The sequence below is a fragment of the Mobula hypostoma genome, chromosome 9 (genome assembly GCF_963921235.1).
Source record: "Mobula hypostoma chromosome 9, sMobHyp1.1, whole genome shotgun sequence".
Lineage (NCBI taxonomy): Eukaryota > Metazoa > Chordata > Chondrichthyes > Myliobatiformes > Myliobatidae > Mobula > Mobula hypostoma.
The window spans coordinates 33,947,119-33,965,389 of NC_086105.1; the positions used below are offsets into that span (position 1 = coordinate 33,947,119).

Consider the following 18,271-nt stretch of genomic DNA (forward strand, 5'->3'; position numbering starts at 1 on the left):
TCACCAAGTACATGCCAATCATCAGCCACCAATTTACCATAATTCTACATTAATCCCATATTTCTATTCTCTCAGTATTCTCATCATCTCCCCTGCCCTCATTCCCCCAGTTACTACTAAATGGAATTGGAATTCAAATTAGTTTATTTTATCACATACTGAGATATGGTGAAAAGCAACACACATAAAAGTTGCTGGTGAACGCAGCAGGCCAGGCAGCATCTCTAGGAAGAGGTGCAGTCGACGTTTCAGGCCGAGACCCTTCATCAGAATGTCGACTGCACCTCTTCCTAGAGATGCTGCCTGGCCTGCTGTGTTCACCAGCAACTTTTATGTGTGTTGCTTGAATTTGCAGCATCTGCAGAATTCCTGTTATATGGTGAAAAGCTTGTCTTGCAAAACTATTCACAGAGATCAAATCATTACACAGTGTACTGAGGTTAGAACAAGATAAAATAATGCAGAATAAGCTGTAACCGCTACAGAAAAAATGCAGTAAAGGTAGATTATGAGGTTGTATAACATAGACATAGAAACTTAGAAAACCTACAGCATAATATAGGACCTTTGGCCCACAAAGCTGTGCTGAACATGTCCTTACCCTAGAACTACCTAGGGTTGCCCATAGTCCTCTATCTTTCTAAGCTCCAGGTCCCTATCCAGGAGTCCCTGAAAAGACCCTATCGTTTCCGCCTCCACCACCGCCAGTGGTAGCCCATTCCACACACTCACCACTCTCTGTGTAAAAAACTTAACCCTGACATCTCCTATGTACCTACTTCCAAGCTCCTTAAAACCATGCCCTCTCTAAAAGTATTTAATTTTTCAGAAATATTTATGTAATATATTGTTTGATTAAGCACTCTGTTGTTTATATAATTAATTGTGGGTTATATGTAAAATTACGTGAATGGCATCCGTCATCCACCATCACATCATGTATGTGCACCTCACTAAAAGTAAAAACAAAACTAAGACAAGCATCTCCCAGCTCTGTGTTTTTTTTCAATAATTTTAACTTTTGGAGTTACAAAACACAACAGCGGTGACGGGGAAGTTTTAAACAAACCCGAGATGTCTTCCTACCTGTTGCAGTGCAACAAGAAATTTAGGTTTTTAAAAGTTGTGGCATGCTTTCTTTAGAAAGGGACAGAGTCAGTCAAGTAAAAAAAGGGCAGAATTCATGGGTTCATTAACAGTGAGTGTCAGGTGATAATAACACATTTTAAAAAGCAAGAAGAAATCACTGTCTACAATGTAAAGATAGACGCGTTCGATTGCACAAAAGATAATTGGACATTGTATGCTGAGTGAATTGAACAGTATTTTGAAGTAAATGAAATAGCCAATGCAAAGCGAGTGACAGTTTTGCTGTAAGTACTAGGTGGGAAAGCATACAGTTTGCTTAAATGTTTAACTGTTCCAACCAAAGCAACTGATATCAGAAAAGCAATGCAGGAAGATTTAGAACAGAAACAATTGTTGATTGCAGAACACTTTAGGTTTCACAAGTGGAATCAAAAGAAAGAGGTGTCCATTTCAGCATATGTCTGAGCATTGTTAGTTCAGTGATGGTCTTATTCATCCCATCACTGGTAAAAATGGAGGAGCTGGAGTTCCTGCTGCACATTCCAACCATTCTCGCTGGCCGTGTAGACCTGAGACAGTGTGGGGTCTTTTCAGGTTTCTTTTTGGATCATTTCTGCCGTAATAAGGAGACTTTCGATCTGCATTAGGGAGAATACGTCTAGAGGAATGTTCCCTTTAGCAAATTTTTCAGGTATTTCCTTTTCCAAGGGTAAATGAGAAAATCCATCAGCACCTCCATGATTAGTTGTCCTCTTGAATTTGATCTTGTAATTGTGTCCTCCAAGAAAGAAAGCCCATCTCTGTGTTTGTGCAGCTGTTTTTAGTGGAACACTCCTCTGTGGATTGATAATGGACACTAGTGGTTGATAAGCAATGATGAGTGTAAACTCTCTCAATTCTCTCCCATGCAAGTACTGGTTGAAATGTTTTTCAATCCAATGCAGACTCAAAGCCTCTCTGTCAATCTATGTGCAACTTTTCTTTGCAGCAGTAAGTGAATGTGATGCAAAGGACATCCACTTCCATTATTCATAATGTGATATGACTGCACCTATATCATAAGGTCAGGCATCACAGGCAAGCTTCAGTGGACAATATGGGCATGGTGAGCATAGTGTCTGATATCATCATTTCTTTTGTCTTTTAGAAAGCCACCTCACACTGCTTTGTCCATTGCCATTTCTTCCCAATCTGTAGTAATGAGTTCAAGGGGTGGAGCATAGTAGCCAGGTTTGGTAGGAACTGGTTATAGTAATTGACAAATCCTAAAAAGGACCGCAACTGTGACACGCCCTTTGGCCTTGGGCATCCACCACTGCTTGATTTTTCTCGGCAAATTTGTGCCATCCTTGTGTGTCAATAGTGTGACCACAGTAAGTGAGCTTTGTTTAAAGAATTCACCCTTGTTCCATTGTCCTCTGAGCCCATAATCTTTTTAACAGTCTTGAGATTTTGGAGATGTTTCTTGTCATCCTCACTAGTAATACTGATGTCATCCAGGTAACACCGAGTGCCTGGGCAGCTTTGCAGCCCCTGGTCCATAGCTTCCTGCCAGTGTGCAGGTGCAGATGCTACTCCAAAAATAAGCCTATTATGACAATAAAGTTCTTTGTGGGTGTTTATGGTGAGAAACACTTTGGACTCTTCTTCCATCTCAATCTGTAGGTATGCTTTAGCTAAGTCCTTTTTGCTGAAGTTTCACTCCAGAAAGATTTGCAAAGATATCCTCTATCCTGGGCAGAAGGTGTTGATCTAATTTCAGTACTGGGTTGATGATGACCTTAAGACCACGACAGATCCTAACAGAACCATCCTTCTTGGCTACTGCAACCATTGGCATTGCCCATGGCTCCATTCAACCTTGGAAAGAATTCCTTCAGTCTCCATGCAATCTAGCTCACTGGCTATTTTATCACAGATGGCATAAGGAATCAGACTGGCTTTTTAAAACTTGGGTGTGGCATTTTCATTTAACATAATTTTACCCATGATATGTTAGAGGTTTCCAATTCCATCTTTGAACACTGTTGTGGCATCATCCAGTGCCTTTCTTAATTCGCTTTCAATTTACTCTTTTGCAGGAGATGTGGCATGCAAATAATGTAAGCCACATCACTTGTCTACTGTTAGTTTTCACCTTATAAATCTCAAGGCTACCTAGTCCCGTGTCAATCTCATCATTATCTGATTTTTCATTGACAGCATGCAGATTAGTGCTCTTTTTGAAACTGCAACTTGACATTTTATCTTTTTTTTCCCCTGTGCAATCCATTTATGTTTTTCTGACTGACATGCATTTTGTACACGTCCTACTTTGTTGCATTTTCTGCAAGTTTTGTGAGGGGTTTTTTACTCAAAGAATCGTGGATGCCTAGAATGAGCTGCCTGGAAAGGTGGTCGAGGCAAATAAATTAGAAGCTATTAAGTGGCGTTTGGCTAGGCACATGTATGTAAGGAAAATGGAGGGATATGGACATGGTGTATGTAGGAGGGATTAGTGTTCAGGTGTTTTTGATTTACTTTTTAACTTTCAGCACAACATTGTGGACCAAATGGCATGTTCCTGTGCTGTACTTTTCAACTAAAAGAATTTTGCCTTTAAATCTGCATTGGTCTGGTGTTTGTGAGCCCCTGCCTCAACGGTGACACTATGTTCAGCCAGGCAGTTTCTGTTTAGAGATTGCAATTTTGTTCATGTTCATTTCATTCTTGACTGCAACTCAATTATGTCTCTGTCTGCTGTTTGCATTGACACAGTGATTTCAACTGCTCTTTGAAATGTGAGTTGTGCTTTAGTTAGGAACCATTTCTGAATGCTCTCTTGTAAGATTCCTCAAGTTATACAATCTCTCAGTGCATCATTAAGTCCATTAGAGAACTGACAATCCTCAGACAATCTCTTCAATTCAACCACATAAGCTGTAATCAATAATGGTTTTGGTTCTAAATCTTCTTGTATAACTTTCATCAAACCTCATTTCAGCTGGTTTGGTTGGAGCAGTTAAACTTTTAAGCAAACTGTATGCCCTTCTACAAATTACACTCCATAAAACTGGCACTTGTTTCTCATTAAAAATGCTGGTGAACGCAGTAGGCCAGGCGGCATCTATAGGACGAGGTTCAGTCAACGTTTCGGGCCAAGACGTTGACTGTACCTCTTCCTATAGATGCTGCCTGGCCTGCTGCAATCACCAGCATTTTTTGTGTTTTGCTTGAATTTCCAGCATCTGCAGATTTCCTCGTACTTGTTTCTCATTGTCTATTTCATTTGCTTCAAAATACTGCTCAATTTGTTCAGTATACAATATCTTGGTATCTCTTGTGCAATCGGATGTGTCTATCTTCCCAATGTAGTCAGCCATTTCTGGTTATTTATTTATTATTATCACCTAGTACTCATTGTTTATGCTCCATGAATTTTGTTTGTTTTCTGTCATTTTTTAAAAACTTCACAGTCTCTCTCCTCTTTCTGAAGAAAAAATACATATTGTAATTTTTTTTTAAAAAACTCAAACGTTGCACTCTCCTCTTGCGAAGTAAACATGCTGTGATTCAACAGGTACTGTAGCTGGTCATCTTGGGTTGGTTTTAAAACTTACTTGTCGCCACTGTTATGTTTTGTAAAACTCTAAAACCAATCAAAAGAAGAACAGAGAGCTGGGAAATGTGTCTACTTTAAATGAGGTGCTCAAGTATGATGTGGCAGTGTAAAGACGTATGCCATTCACATTCTTTGTACCTGTAACCCATAATGAATTATGTAAACAACACAGAATGCTTAAGTAAACAATATAATTACAATATTACTGAAATATTAAATACACAATATGTCTCTGTATAATTTTGCCTTGATTGAGTTTAATACTTTTGTCATCATTTTGTTATCCCGAACTACTCCCTCAATGTATGGAGTAGGTTCTTTATTCTGATGGCCCAGGCACATTCAATGATATAGTTTTATTTTAAACTCTGCACTTGGCAAATATAATTAAAACTGTCTGTAAGCTTTCAATAGCTGAAAACTTGCTTGACTTCTTGCCTGTCTCTGATTTCTCTGCTGCTTTCTTATTTTGTCCAGCTCAGTAATGTTATCCACAGCTATTTTGTCAATATTCTTCACGTGTGTCTTGCTCAGATATTTCCTCCTTCTAAACCCATATGATGACAGTGATCTTCTTGTAGAAGGTTAACATAAGAATCAGAATCAGGTTTAATATCACTAGCGTATGTCACGAAATTTGTTATATATAAGTAATACGAAAAGAAAGTAGAGGTAGTGTTCATGGGTTCAATGTCCATTCAGAAATTTGGTGGCAGAGGGGAAGGAGCTATTCCTGAATCATTGAGCGTGTGCCTTCAGGCTCCAGTACCTTCTCCCTGATGGTAGCAATGACAAGTGGGCACGTCCTGAGTGATGAGGGCCCTCAATGATAGGGCGACTTTCTGAGGCATCACTCCTTGAAGATGTCCTGACGCTAGGGAAACTATTGCCCATGATGGTGCTGACTGAGTTTACAACTTTCTGCAGCTTATATTGATACTGCACAGTTGGCTCCCCCCATGCCAGACAGTGATGCTGCCAGTTAGAAGGCTCTAAGTGTAGAAATTTATGAACATCTTTGGTGACATACCAAACCTCCTCCAACTCCTAATGAAATATATGAAACATGGAGAAAGATATTCACAAATCTTGCAAAACATGGTTCTGAAAACTAGTAGGAAAAATATTAAAAGCATCCATAAATTGTTTGCCTAAATATTGCTATACATTCTCTGTTTCAGAATGTTTGTGGTACAGCAAATTGAAAATAGTAACCTCCTTCTTCTAGTGACTGAAGCATACTGTGACTGCAGCGTCTTCCCACCAGTCCTACTGGAACCGAAAGAAGTAAAATATATCCTTCATATAGCCTGTGTCTCTAGGCACGGAGACTAAGGAGATGACGAGGCTATGCAGGTCTGGGAATGATAATGATAGCTATAGAGGAGGGGAGAAGGGAGATAGAAGTGGTTCCTGAGGATTGGTGGGAGCTGGGCTGTGTGTTGTAAATCTATTGTCCTATTGTCAAATGTGGAAAATCAAGTATTGATTTCGACGCTGTTCTCCAACTATGAGGACAAAGCTGTTTCAGAACTGTGATCTTCATACACCTTCTTTGAAATAAAATGCTAATAATTCACTTCCCGTTGAATCCAATTAACACACTTCTTAATCCATTTTAAAATTGCAGTCATTTATTAGGCTTTTGTCTGTGCTTGACTGAAGACCGTGCTTATCTATTATGAATGTAAAGGTGGAATCTCACTGGGTTTTCTGATCCTTCAGTTATTCAGTGAGACTTAATGAGCTGTCAGCAATGACTGGACCTCAAATTGTAGAAAACCTAAAGCCATGATCCAGAAACGACTCTGGCAGCTGGGGCAGAACTTTGCTGCATGTCAAATTTGTCAAAGAACTTAACACTTTTTAAACAACACTGACACTGCGAAACACTTGAAATCTATTAAAATTGACAGAAATAATTTTTAATAAAGCTACTCCATAATTGAAAAAAATAAAAGCACTTACAAATAATTAATCAGTCAAATATTTTTTTAAATCGCCTGTCTTCCCTATTCTACAATTTGAAGGACCCCATTAAATTGAATTAGATCTCCACAACTACTCAATATTGGACTTATTATAGGTTAGAGAAAGGATTCCCAACGTAATTCTGGGGCATCCCAGCAAGACTGGGTTCTGTCACCAGCTGTCAAGGTACCATCTGTCACTCAGAAAATCCTGCATTGATAACATTTCTGCAGGAAATCTGGACTTGCTTCATTTCAAATGGCTGAGCCTGGAAATGTTGGCCATATCCAACACTCTTCAGCCCAATTTGATTGGGCCTAGAGACATCATTAACCTCTTTATTCATAGGAAACAGGACAAGGAAGCATTGGCTCAGGACAACAGGACAAGTTGTCATCAAAACGTCTTCATTCTGTCTCCCTCAAAGACAATTCAGCAAATATTCCACCTGTAAATTTATATGTATAGTAATTGTAAAAAACCTAAACTAGTTTTTGAAGTTAGCGGTATATGGACTAAAATAGTCTGTGTCTGAAGAACATGGTAAACTCTGAATCTCAATTCAACTGCAAGATTATCTATGCTATGTCCAAGGAATCTGTACAGTTTCATAGAACATAGAACATAGAATAGTACAGCACAGTGCAGGCCCTTCAGCCCACAATGTTGTGCCAACCCTTAATCCCTGCCTCCCATAATAGTTCAATGATGAACTCCAACAATATCTCAGAACACACATGCAAACTCCTAGATCTCAGCTCATGCAATATGCACCATTTTTAAAAAATTGAGCAAATGCATCATGGTTGCTACTCCTGATCTCTGCCTCAATTTCATGTTTATTGCTCCCTAAGAGAAGTTATCCAAGCTTCATGCTAATGGAGAGAAGACTATATATCTTTCCCGGCCGACAAAAGCAGCAGGACTAACGTAAGCATTTGTCTAACTTGTAGGTTTCTCCTATATGTAGGACTGCATAGCCAACACGTGGTCTTAAATAGAACTCCTTGACAACTTTTCCAGCTGCATCTCAGAGGCTCTTTTTGCCCCCACCCCACAATGCAACCCCCCCAAGAAAGAACATGCCTCCTGCAGTTGCTGTTTTTAATAGCTCATCTAGATCTTTCTGATCCGTGGAAAGAACTTTCCTACCCCTCTTCCTCAGTGTAACATCTATTCATTCAATAACAACTCTTTAATGCAGTTGAAAGAACGTTGTGATACCACACCTTTAATAGCTGGCTGCAAAGATCAATGTGCTCAGTGTTGTCAACTGGAAATGCTGAGATAATCAATATTAGTGTGTCAATGCAGAGAGAAATCCAGCAACATTACACTGTGAACCTTGCAAATTTTTGATCATTGTGTGAATTTCTCAGCAAGATTAGGGTGATGAACATCAGTTTTTACACTTCTAAATTAATACGATTTCCAGCCCAGTATTGGATGGCAAGTTCTAATTTTCTGGATTTCTGAATATTTTGGTTTGCAGATTTGTTTGTAAACTTAATAACAACTTCTATAAGCTACTCTACCCTCAGCACAGTCATCATATTTAGCCTAAAGAAGACAAAGATGATGCAAAAAATATTTTAAAAAATACAATAATGTTTTGATATTATTTGCTTTTCATAATCAAACTATGGCCCTCAAACTATCAAATTTAGGAAAACATGCCAACTTCATGAAATTATACATCTCTCCTGCAGATTGTAGATATCAGGTGTTTTAGATACCTTGGAACAACCAGCATGGAGCATAAAGGGAACAGAAAAAGGAGAGGAGATGAGATTTACACTTGATATTTTCAGCCCTGGAAGTTGAGGGAATAGATGCAGGAAAATCCTGCTGACACTATCCATGATATTGTAATACTTGGATATCATTAGTAAATTCAATACTGCGTGTCAGCTCCAGATCCAAATTCCTTATCAAAATAATGTTTCCTGTGGTTTCTCTGTAGTGAACTGCGTATATTAATAAATTACGAGTCTCAAAAAAGATTCATCTAAAATTCTAAAGCAATTTCAGGTAATAGTTTTCTTAGTTGAAATTCTCCTAACCAAATTGCAACTCATTAGAGGTGAACAAATCTCGTTAGGCAGCAATTCTCAAGGAAGATTCATGGGAGAATGAATGTCACAACCATGGTATGTAAATGTTTACATAAAATTAATATTGGATTATTCTTCAGAAATAAGCCCTACCAAGGGCAATAGCAAGCAACTCAAGATGCAGTCATTTTAACAACACCCAGCCAGAGTCGTGGGGTAACTGTCTTCACACATTCAGAGCAATATGGAGCCAAGTGCAGAGATATTGCAATGTGCAGGTTGGTGTACCCCTAAAGTAACAGAAGAAACTAGATGTGGGCACAAATTTACCTCTTCCTCTTCCCTAATATAATGTAAATTTTGAAGCTGATGCCAAGCAATAACATAAGGTATCTCTGCAACCCTCAGTTCACCTACATGGTGCTAATGCCAGACTAATCAGAATCTCACTGCTGTTGTTTTAACTCAACAATCTCTTTAGTTCCACTATACTCCCTTAACTCCAACATAAATAATGCATCTGTGAAATGCCAGCGTATGCGATCGCAAAAGCTAAGGCGTCGACCTGATACATGCCATGCTTTCCATCCTGAGGTAAGGTGTAACTCAGGACTAACTGTTCCACAACAAAAAGTGGAACCATATACATAGTGTGTGGCAAGGTAAAATAGATTGTTACAAGCTCTTGATTGAACCAATGTTGCTGGTCCTATTGTTGTAGCTGAATTCCATAACTCAAAATGGTCCAGGACAAACAATTCTATGCAGTATTATGTGAAAGCATAATACCTGATGATATCTAGCAAATATCATGAGATGCCCTGAACTGGAATAACTGTGCAAAGGTAGGACGTCATTTGCTGTCTATCTTCAACTCCCTGGTGCATTTCCTTTGCATTTGTTCTTAAACTGCATCAAACAAGTTGAGAAATTGTGACTGATGGTTAGGTAGTGCCATTTCCACAGTGTCACCAAACAAATACATGTTTCTGCCCATTGGCCAACAAAGTATTATGTATTGCAGGAAGACTCAGGATCAAGTGACTTATTCCATGGTCCTTGCCAATTAAATAGTTGCCAGAAGCTACATATATGATAATTTCCTTCCTGTCAGTTTTCTTTCTCATTTGTGAATTTAAGACTACCTTGGCTCGGCATCTACCTCGAGTCCCCACAACTGAATATGCTGCTTTTGCTCATTGTTTTGGCTGAAATGCTGAGGGAAAATGCAACTATTTAGATGAGGTACTGGTGGGCTGCTATTATTTAAAGTATTATCTCAGTATGAGCTACCATTTTCAGCAGAGTAAAAAACTTAAATGAGTGTGTTAATGACTAGTCATATTGTCTCAACAGGAAAACGCAGAGGAGTGTGGAGGGGTTTCAGGAATCTCTCCATCTGGAGTGCTGCTAGCATTTAATCTGGGCATGGCTGCTGCTGTTTTATGACAATGAACCAGAAGCGATGGCCACCATGCACAACACTGATACTGATTTAGAAAGTTTTGTGAAGGTTTTGGTCAAATCCAGTCAAATCTGATCAATCAAGCCTCATTCCATTGAACTGTTAACAAGCCATTGGATGAAAGACATTACTATCATTGGATGAAAGACATTACTATCATTGCAAATGTTGCATATTTGCTCTCAAAAATACTTCTTTATTTTCAGCATCTAGAATGGTACAACTGCGGAAACAAGATAAATGACTCTCTGCAAGAAGATAGAGGAACTATCCCAATTTAGGTTTCTAAAAGTATGAGAACTAATGTGCAACAAATAAATCTCCACATAATTCTACTTGTTATTGGCTAATAGAAACATTGTCTTTCTCTGGAGCTTGAAATGTGTAATACTGTAGTAAAGTTACCAGCAATTATTCTTTCCAGTAGTGTACCTCCCCTTTCAAAAATTTATATGAATATCTTCACTCTTCATTCTTTCCACATAATAAATTCTTTAGGTTACATCAGTTTGTGATTTATGTTTATGTAACAGCAATTTTAGCACTTGAGAACTGTTGAGCAATGTTCAGAGTATGACAGAGTTGGGATACACACTTAAGCACAGGCTGTTTTCAAATCTCCAATTTTGTAAATATGTAAACGTGTGCAAACCTTACTGTGGTGCCTCCGTTCAATAAGCACACAGATCCGATTCGGGGCACCTTTTCTATCTAAAAGTTTACCATGGCAGGGACTTCTTTCTCACTGGAACCTTCTAGGTTACCTTATTGTACACCTGTTACATCAGGCAGTTGGAACACTCATTTCTATAGAGCAGTATCAAATGCTGTCTCTACAAGAGGAACCCTGTTTATGAAAAGGAAAAATCAATTAGATGTTTACAGGAACTATGAGACCTTGAGATTAATCAATGACTTAACAGAATAGAGAAGGCTTTAAAAGCTAAATGAAGATCTCTTGTTATAATTTCCAGTTTTATTATGTTAGAAACATAGAAAATCTACTGCCTTTCATTGCTGTTACAACCCGAAGCCTTACAACCCTTCGGCCCACAATGCTGTGCCAAACATGTCCTTACCTTACCTAGGGTTACCCATAGCCTTGTATTTTTCTAAGCTCCATGTACCTATCCAGGAGTCTTTGAAAAGACCCTATCATATACGCCTCCACCACCATCGCCAGCAGCCCATTCCATACCACTCTCTGCATAAAAAAACCTTATCCCTGACATCTCCTCTGTACCTACTTCCAGGCACCATAAAACTGTGCCCTCTCATGTTAGCCATTTCAACCCTAGGAAAAAGCCTCTGACTATCCACACTAATAATGCCTCTCATCATCTTGTACACCTGTATCAGGTCACCTTTCATCCTCCGCCTCTCCAAGGAGAACAGGCCGAGTTCACTCAACCTATTCTCATAAGGCATGCTCCCCAATCCAGGCAACATTTTTGTAAATCTCCTCTGCACCTTTCTATAGTTTCCACGTCCTTCCTGTAGTGGAGTGACCAGAACTGAGCACAGTACTCCAAGTGGGTTCTGACCAGGGTCCTATAAAGCTGTAAGATTACCTCTCAGCTCTTGAACTCAATCCCATCGTTGATGAAGGCCAATGCACTGCATGCCTTCTTAACCACAGAGTCAAACTGCGCAGCAGCTTTGAGTGTCCTATGGACTCGGACCCCAAGATCCCTCTGATCCTCCATACTGCCATGAGTCTTACCATTAATACTATATTCTGCCATCATATTTGACCTACCAAAATGAACCACCTCACTCCATCTGCCATTTCCCAGCTCAGTTTTGCATCCTATCGATGTCCTGCTGTAACCTCTGACAGCCCTCCACACTATCCACAACACCCCCAAACTTTGTGTCATCAGCAAGCTTACTGATTCCTGCACTTCCTCATCCAGGTCATTTATAAAAATCACAAAGAGAAGGGGTCCCAGAACAGATCCCTGAGGCACACAACTGGTCACCGACCTTCATACAGAATATGACCCTCTACAACCACTCTTAGCCTTCTGTGACAAGCCAATTCTGACAAAGCAAGGTCCCCTTGGATCCCATGCCTCCTTACTTGCTCAATAAGCCTTGTATGGGGTACCTTATCAAATGCCTTGCTGAAATCCATATCCACCACATATCCACCTTCATCAATGTGTTTAGTCACATCCTCAAAAAAATCAATCAGGCTCGTAAAGCACAACCTGCCTTTAACAAAGCCATGCTGACTATTCCTAATCATATTATGCCTCTCCAAATATTCATAAATCCTGCCTCTTAGGATCTTTTCCATTAACTTACCAACCACTGAAGTAAGACTCACTGGTCTATAATTTCCTGGGCTATCTCTACTCCCCTTCTTGAATAAGAGAACAACATCTACAACCCTCCAATCCTCCGGAACCTCTCCCGTCCCCATTGATTTTTTTTTATTACTAATTTTTTTTATTGCAACACCAACAAATTACATTCAATACAACCAATTGCCAATTACATTTTGACTGTTTATTCCAACCACCCCCCCAACCTTCATCACCATCCACCCTCCACCCCTCTCTCCCCCATCCCTCTCCCCTTCACCAACCAACTGAATAGTAGTACATACACAGACGAAGCATTCCTATTCTAACAAAAGATCTTTCAAGTTAGATATCAAATTTGTCCACATTAAGACTGTGTTTGGTCGTGCATCATTTACTCTTGCTGATGAAAGTTCCAGGTAAGAAATGTCCAAAAAGCTCTGAAGCCAGTGAGTATTTGAAATATCATGGGGAGGTTTCCAACGCTGGACTACAATCTTTTAGCTGCAGTCAGACCTGCAGCCAGACTTTGCATGTTTTTTCCATAAGGGAAAGGTGGGAGTCATCATTTAGAAGATGTACAACGGGGTCCATTAGTAATTGTACTCCCGTTAGTTCTGTAAGAATACTAATAACTCACTATAGGAAGGATGTGGAAGCATTGGAAAGGGTACAGAGGAGATTTACCAGGATGCTGTCTGGTTTAGAGAGTATGGATTATGATCAGAGATTAAGGGAGCTAGGGCTTTACTCTTTGGAGAGAAGGAGGATAAGAGGAGACATGATAGAGGTATACAAGATAATAAGAGGAATAGATAGAGTGGATAGCCAGCACCTCTTCCCCAGGGCACCACTGCTCAATACAAGAGGACATGGCTTTAAGGTAAGGGGTGGGAAGTTCAAGGGGGATATTAGAGGAAGGTTTTTTACTCAGAGAGTGGTTGGTGGGTGGAATGCACTGCCTGAGTCAGTGGTGGAGGCAGATACACTAGTGAAGTTTAAGAGACTACTAGACAGGTATATGGAGGAATCTAAGGTGGGGGCTTATATGGGAGGCAGGGTTTGAGGGTCGGCACAATATTGTGGGCCGAAGGGCCTGTACTGTGCTGTACTATTCTATGTTCTATGTTCTAAACTTCCCCCACAAACTAAAAACCCCTGGACATTCCCATACAACATGTCTAAAAGAGCCAACGGTTCCGTGGGGGCAAAATGAGCAATATGGGTCAGGAACCAGTCCCATGTGATGTCTAATTCTCCGTGTTAAAAATGTTCTATGACAAAATTTCAAGTGTATATACAGAGGGTTTGGGTTTTTCGAAGCACCGGCAACATTGTCCCAAATCGCATCCCAGTCTACGTCTTGTCCCAATTCAGATATGTCTCTATCCCAGGCTTTCATTCCCGATGTGGGCATATATTTCTGAGAGTTTGATTTATCGTAGATATATGACACTATCTGTCCTGGAGCACTCTGTATCCAACTTAAAATGGGATGGTCCTTTAAATCTGACCCCCCAGGGAACGCCGTAGGCTTTACAAGCTGATCTTACTCTAAAGTAGAAGAAAAGAGAGTGTTTATCAATATTATATGAAGATACCAGTTCTTGAAAGCTAAGGATAGTACTTGCCCCATTAATATCTTGAAGAGTAGTAATACCTTTATCCTCCCCAAGTTCTGTTAGTGAATGGTTCCCCCCCTCCGACAGAAAACAATTATTGTTCCTTAATGGAGATGATTTGCACCATACGCTTTTAAATTTTAGGAATTTTTCTGCTGCTCTAACCACTTGTAGCATATGGGTTAAAATTGGACCGTGATACAAATCAGATTTTTTGGTAGACATACCTATAAGGAGAAAGACCTTCAACCTTATTGGTGCTATTAGCTCTTGTTCTATATTTTCCATGATGAAACTTTATCCTCCTCCATCCAATAGCCAAGACTTCTTAATACAAATGCCCAGTGATACAATTTAAAATTTGGACATGCCAATCCCCCATCTGATTTTTTGAGTTGTAGAGCTGACCACTTTATCCCGTCCCCATTGATGATGCAAAGTCCATCACCAGAGGCTCAGCAATCTCCTCCCTTGCCTCCCACAGTAGCCTGGGGTACATCTCGTCCGGTCCCGGAGACTTATCCAACTTGATGCTTTCCAAAAGCTTCAGCGCATCCTCTTTCTTAATGTCTACATGCTCAAACTTTTCAATCCACTGTAAGTCATCCCTACAATCACCAAGATCATTTTCCATAGTGACTGCTGAAGCAAAGTATTCATTAAGTATCTCTGCTATCTCCTCTGGTTCCATGCACACTTTTCCACTGTCACACTTGATTAGTCCTATTCTCTCACGTCTTATTCTCCTGTTCTTCACATACCTGTAGAATGCCTTTGGGTTTTCCTCAATTTGCTCGCCAAGGCCTTCTCATGGCCTCTTCTGGCTCTCCTAATTTCATTCTTAAGCTCCTTCCTGCTAGCCTTTAACCTTCTAGAAGGATGTGGAAGCATTGGAAAGGGCACAGAGGAGATTTACCAGGATGCTGTCTGGTTTAGAGAGTATGGATTATGATCAGAGATTAAGGGAGCTAGAGGAAGGTTTCTTACTCAGAGAGTGGTTGGTGTGTGGAATGCATTGCCTGAGTCAGTGGTGGAGGCAGATACACTAGTGAAGTTTAAGAGACTACTAGACAGGTATATGGAGGAATTTTAAGGTGGAGGCTTATATGGGAGGCAGGACTTGAGGGTCGGCACATTGTGGGCCGAAGGGCCTGCACTGTGCTGTGCTGTACTTTTCTATGTTCTATGTTCTATCATTACCTAGTTTTTTGAACCTTTCGTAAGCCTTTCTTCTTGACTAGATTTTCAACACGCTTTGTACACAACGGTTCCTGTACCCTACCATCCTTTCCCTGTCTCATTGGAACGTACATATGCAGAACACCGCACAAATATCCCCTGAACATTTGCCACATTTCTGCTGTACATTTCCCTGAGAGCATCTGTTCCCAATTAATGCTTCCAAGTTCCTGCCTGATAGCTTCATATTTCCCCTTACTCCAATTAAATGCTTTCCTAACTTGTCTGTTCCTGTCCATGTCCAGTGCTATGGTAAAGGAGATAGAATTGTGATCACTATCTCCAAAGTGCTCTCCCACTGAGAGATCTGACACCTGACCAGGTTGATTTCCCAATACCAGATCAAGTACAGCCCCTTTTCCTGTAGGCTTATCTACATATTGTGTCAGGAAACCTTCCTGAACACACCTAACAAACTCCACCCCATCTAAACTCCTTGCTCTAGGGAGATGCCAATCAATATTTGGGAAATTAAAATCTCCCACCAAGACAACCCTGTTATTATTACACCTTTCCAGAATCTGTCTCCCTATCTGCTCCTCGATGTCCCTGTTTCTATTATATGGTCTATTAAAAAAACTCCCAGTAGAGTTATTGACCCCTTCCTGTTCCTAACTTCCACCCACAGAGACTTAGTAGACAATCCCTCCATGACTTCCTCCTTTTCTGCAGCCATGACACTATCTCTGATTAGGAGAGCCACGCCCCCACCTCTTTTACCTCCCTTCCTGTCTTTTCTGAAACATCTAAAGCCTGGCACTCTAAGTAACCATTCCTGCCCCTGAGCCGTCCAAGTCTCTGTAATGGCCACAACATCATAGCTCCAAGTACTAATCCATGCTATAAGCTCATCTGTTTTGCTCATGATGCTTCTTGCATTAGAATAGAAACATCTCAAACCATCAGTCTGAGTGCATTCCTTCTCTATCACCTGCCTATGCTCCCTCTCACACTGTCTCCAAGCTTTCTCTATTTGTCAGCCAACCACGACTTCCTCCATCTCTTCAGTTCAGTTCCCACCCCCCAGAGATTCTAGTTTAAACTCTCCCCAATAGCCTTAGCTAACCTCCCTGCCAGGATATTGGTCCCCCTTGGATTCAAGTGCAACCCGTCCTTTTTGTATAGGTCACACCTGCCCAAAAAGAGGTCCCAGTGATCCAGAAATCTGAATCCCTGTCCCCTGCTCTAATCCCTCAGCCACGCATTTATCCTCCACCTCACTCTATTCCTATACTCACTGGCGCGTGGCACAGGCAGTAATCCTGAGAGATTACTACCTTTGAGGTCCTGCTTCTCAACTTCCTTCCTAATTCCCAGTAGTCTGTTTTCAGGAATTCCTCCCTTTTCTTACCTATATCGTTGGTACCAGTACGTACCACGACCTCTGGCCGTTCTGGAAAGGCATGGACAGATAATAGTATCCATCAAAGAAACATATATATCTCTAGAAATTAGATGTCTTTTTTTTTTGGTAGGCTGAAACATTATTGTATATGGCACCATGTCAGATCCTCCAAATAAATCACAAAAAAAGGCTATAAATAACATGTTTCTATTTAAGAAGATCATTTAATCATGACTTGTGTCTCTTTTCAGGCAATATCTTGAGGCTGAGGGTGATTTTCTACAGTTCTGTGAGTTTTAATGTAGCTGAAGAGGTCAATTTGAGACCACCAGATTCTGCGATAGGTGGGCAGGAGGTGTCTAACGGACAGGTGGCCTAGTTTAAGAAGTGGTACGTTCTTTATGTCAGACTAACATGCACTCCCAATAAATGGGCTTGAGGTTCTCAGTACCATCTTGAATGACACTGATCCATTTTGAGTGGTCACACCCAGAAGGATTGGGGACATTAGACTTCTTCAAAGAAGCTTACCAAAAATAAAACTCCTCTAGCAGAACCTGACAGATGCGACCGACTTCCTATTTTTGAAGCTAACTCTCAACAAAGACAGACATTAATAATGAAATTCACCATTATCTTCAGTGCACCAGCACAGCCTTTGGTGGTGTGACCTATGTCGATCCTGAAGGGAACTTTTCCAACTTACTGCAACAATTTGATGTGTAGCAATCGACGATGGACAGTCACTTTAAAAGGCTCAATCCCATTGATAACACATAGTAAACCTCTGTAGGCTGGAGAGAGGCAATGTAATTAAAAAGTTCAGTGTAATTAAAAGCCCTAATGTCATCTTGTTGATCTTAGAATGTTCCTAAAGGAGTTGAGGGGTTTTTCCTGTATAAATACAATATTTATAAACTTAAGAATCTTAGTTTCCAGATTTCCACCAAATTGAAAATAAATTAAGTGAACCTGATTGCAAAATGTACCAGAGACTGTTATAGGAAATTCTCTATTCACCATGGGATTTTCTGCCAAAAGTTATGTCTTCTATTCTAAACATTTTAATATATGCTCTAAATGGTTCATTATCATTCATTTATCAATCCTCCTCTCCATGCTGTTTAAATTCAAATCATTTTAGCTTTTTTTTCTCAGGAGCCAAACTGAAGACTACATTGAACATTTAATTTAAAACAGCACCTTTTTCTATTTTTGATTTACAGTTAAGATATTAGAACATTTGTCTGGCCAAACTTTTTTTTGCTGTCATCAAACTTTCCATATATCCCCATAGGAGGGGTTCATAATTGCTTTTTCTGGAAAAGGAACAACAAAGGATTACTAATAGCTAAAGGTTCTCAATGCTCAACTTTAATATCCTCATGTAGATTAAGATGAGTAAGCAATAAATTTTCAAAGTAAAAATGTTTCTGCAGTTATGACTCATGAGAAAAATTAACTTAGTCATGTTGTTTACTGGAAAGTAACCTACACACTTGTCTAAGGTGGCCTCCATGAAGATCTCAATAGCCTTTTACCAGCCTGCATACAAATACTATTCAAACATTTCAGC

General features: G+C 40.0%; 1 protein-coding gene across 1 annotated transcript in view; it reads left to right on the top strand.

The window, feature by feature from the left end:
* cacna2d4a (calcium channel, voltage-dependent, alpha 2/delta subunit 4a) overlaps positions 1 to 10,632 on the top strand; it is a 366,454-nt gene extending 355,822 nt beyond the window's left edge. The window contains exons 36-38 of the mRNA XM_063059526.1: positions 5,872 to 5,984; positions 9,227 to 9,309; positions 10,072 to 10,632. Of these exons, the coding sequence (XP_062915596.1) occupies positions 5,872 to 5,984; positions 9,227 to 9,309; positions 10,072 to 10,164 (289 nt within the window). The 3' untranslated portion in view covers positions 10,165 to 10,632. The remainder of the gene's footprint in view (positions 1 to 5,871; positions 5,985 to 9,226; positions 9,310 to 10,071) is intronic.
* Positions 10,633 to 18,271: the final 7,639 nt, after the last annotated feature.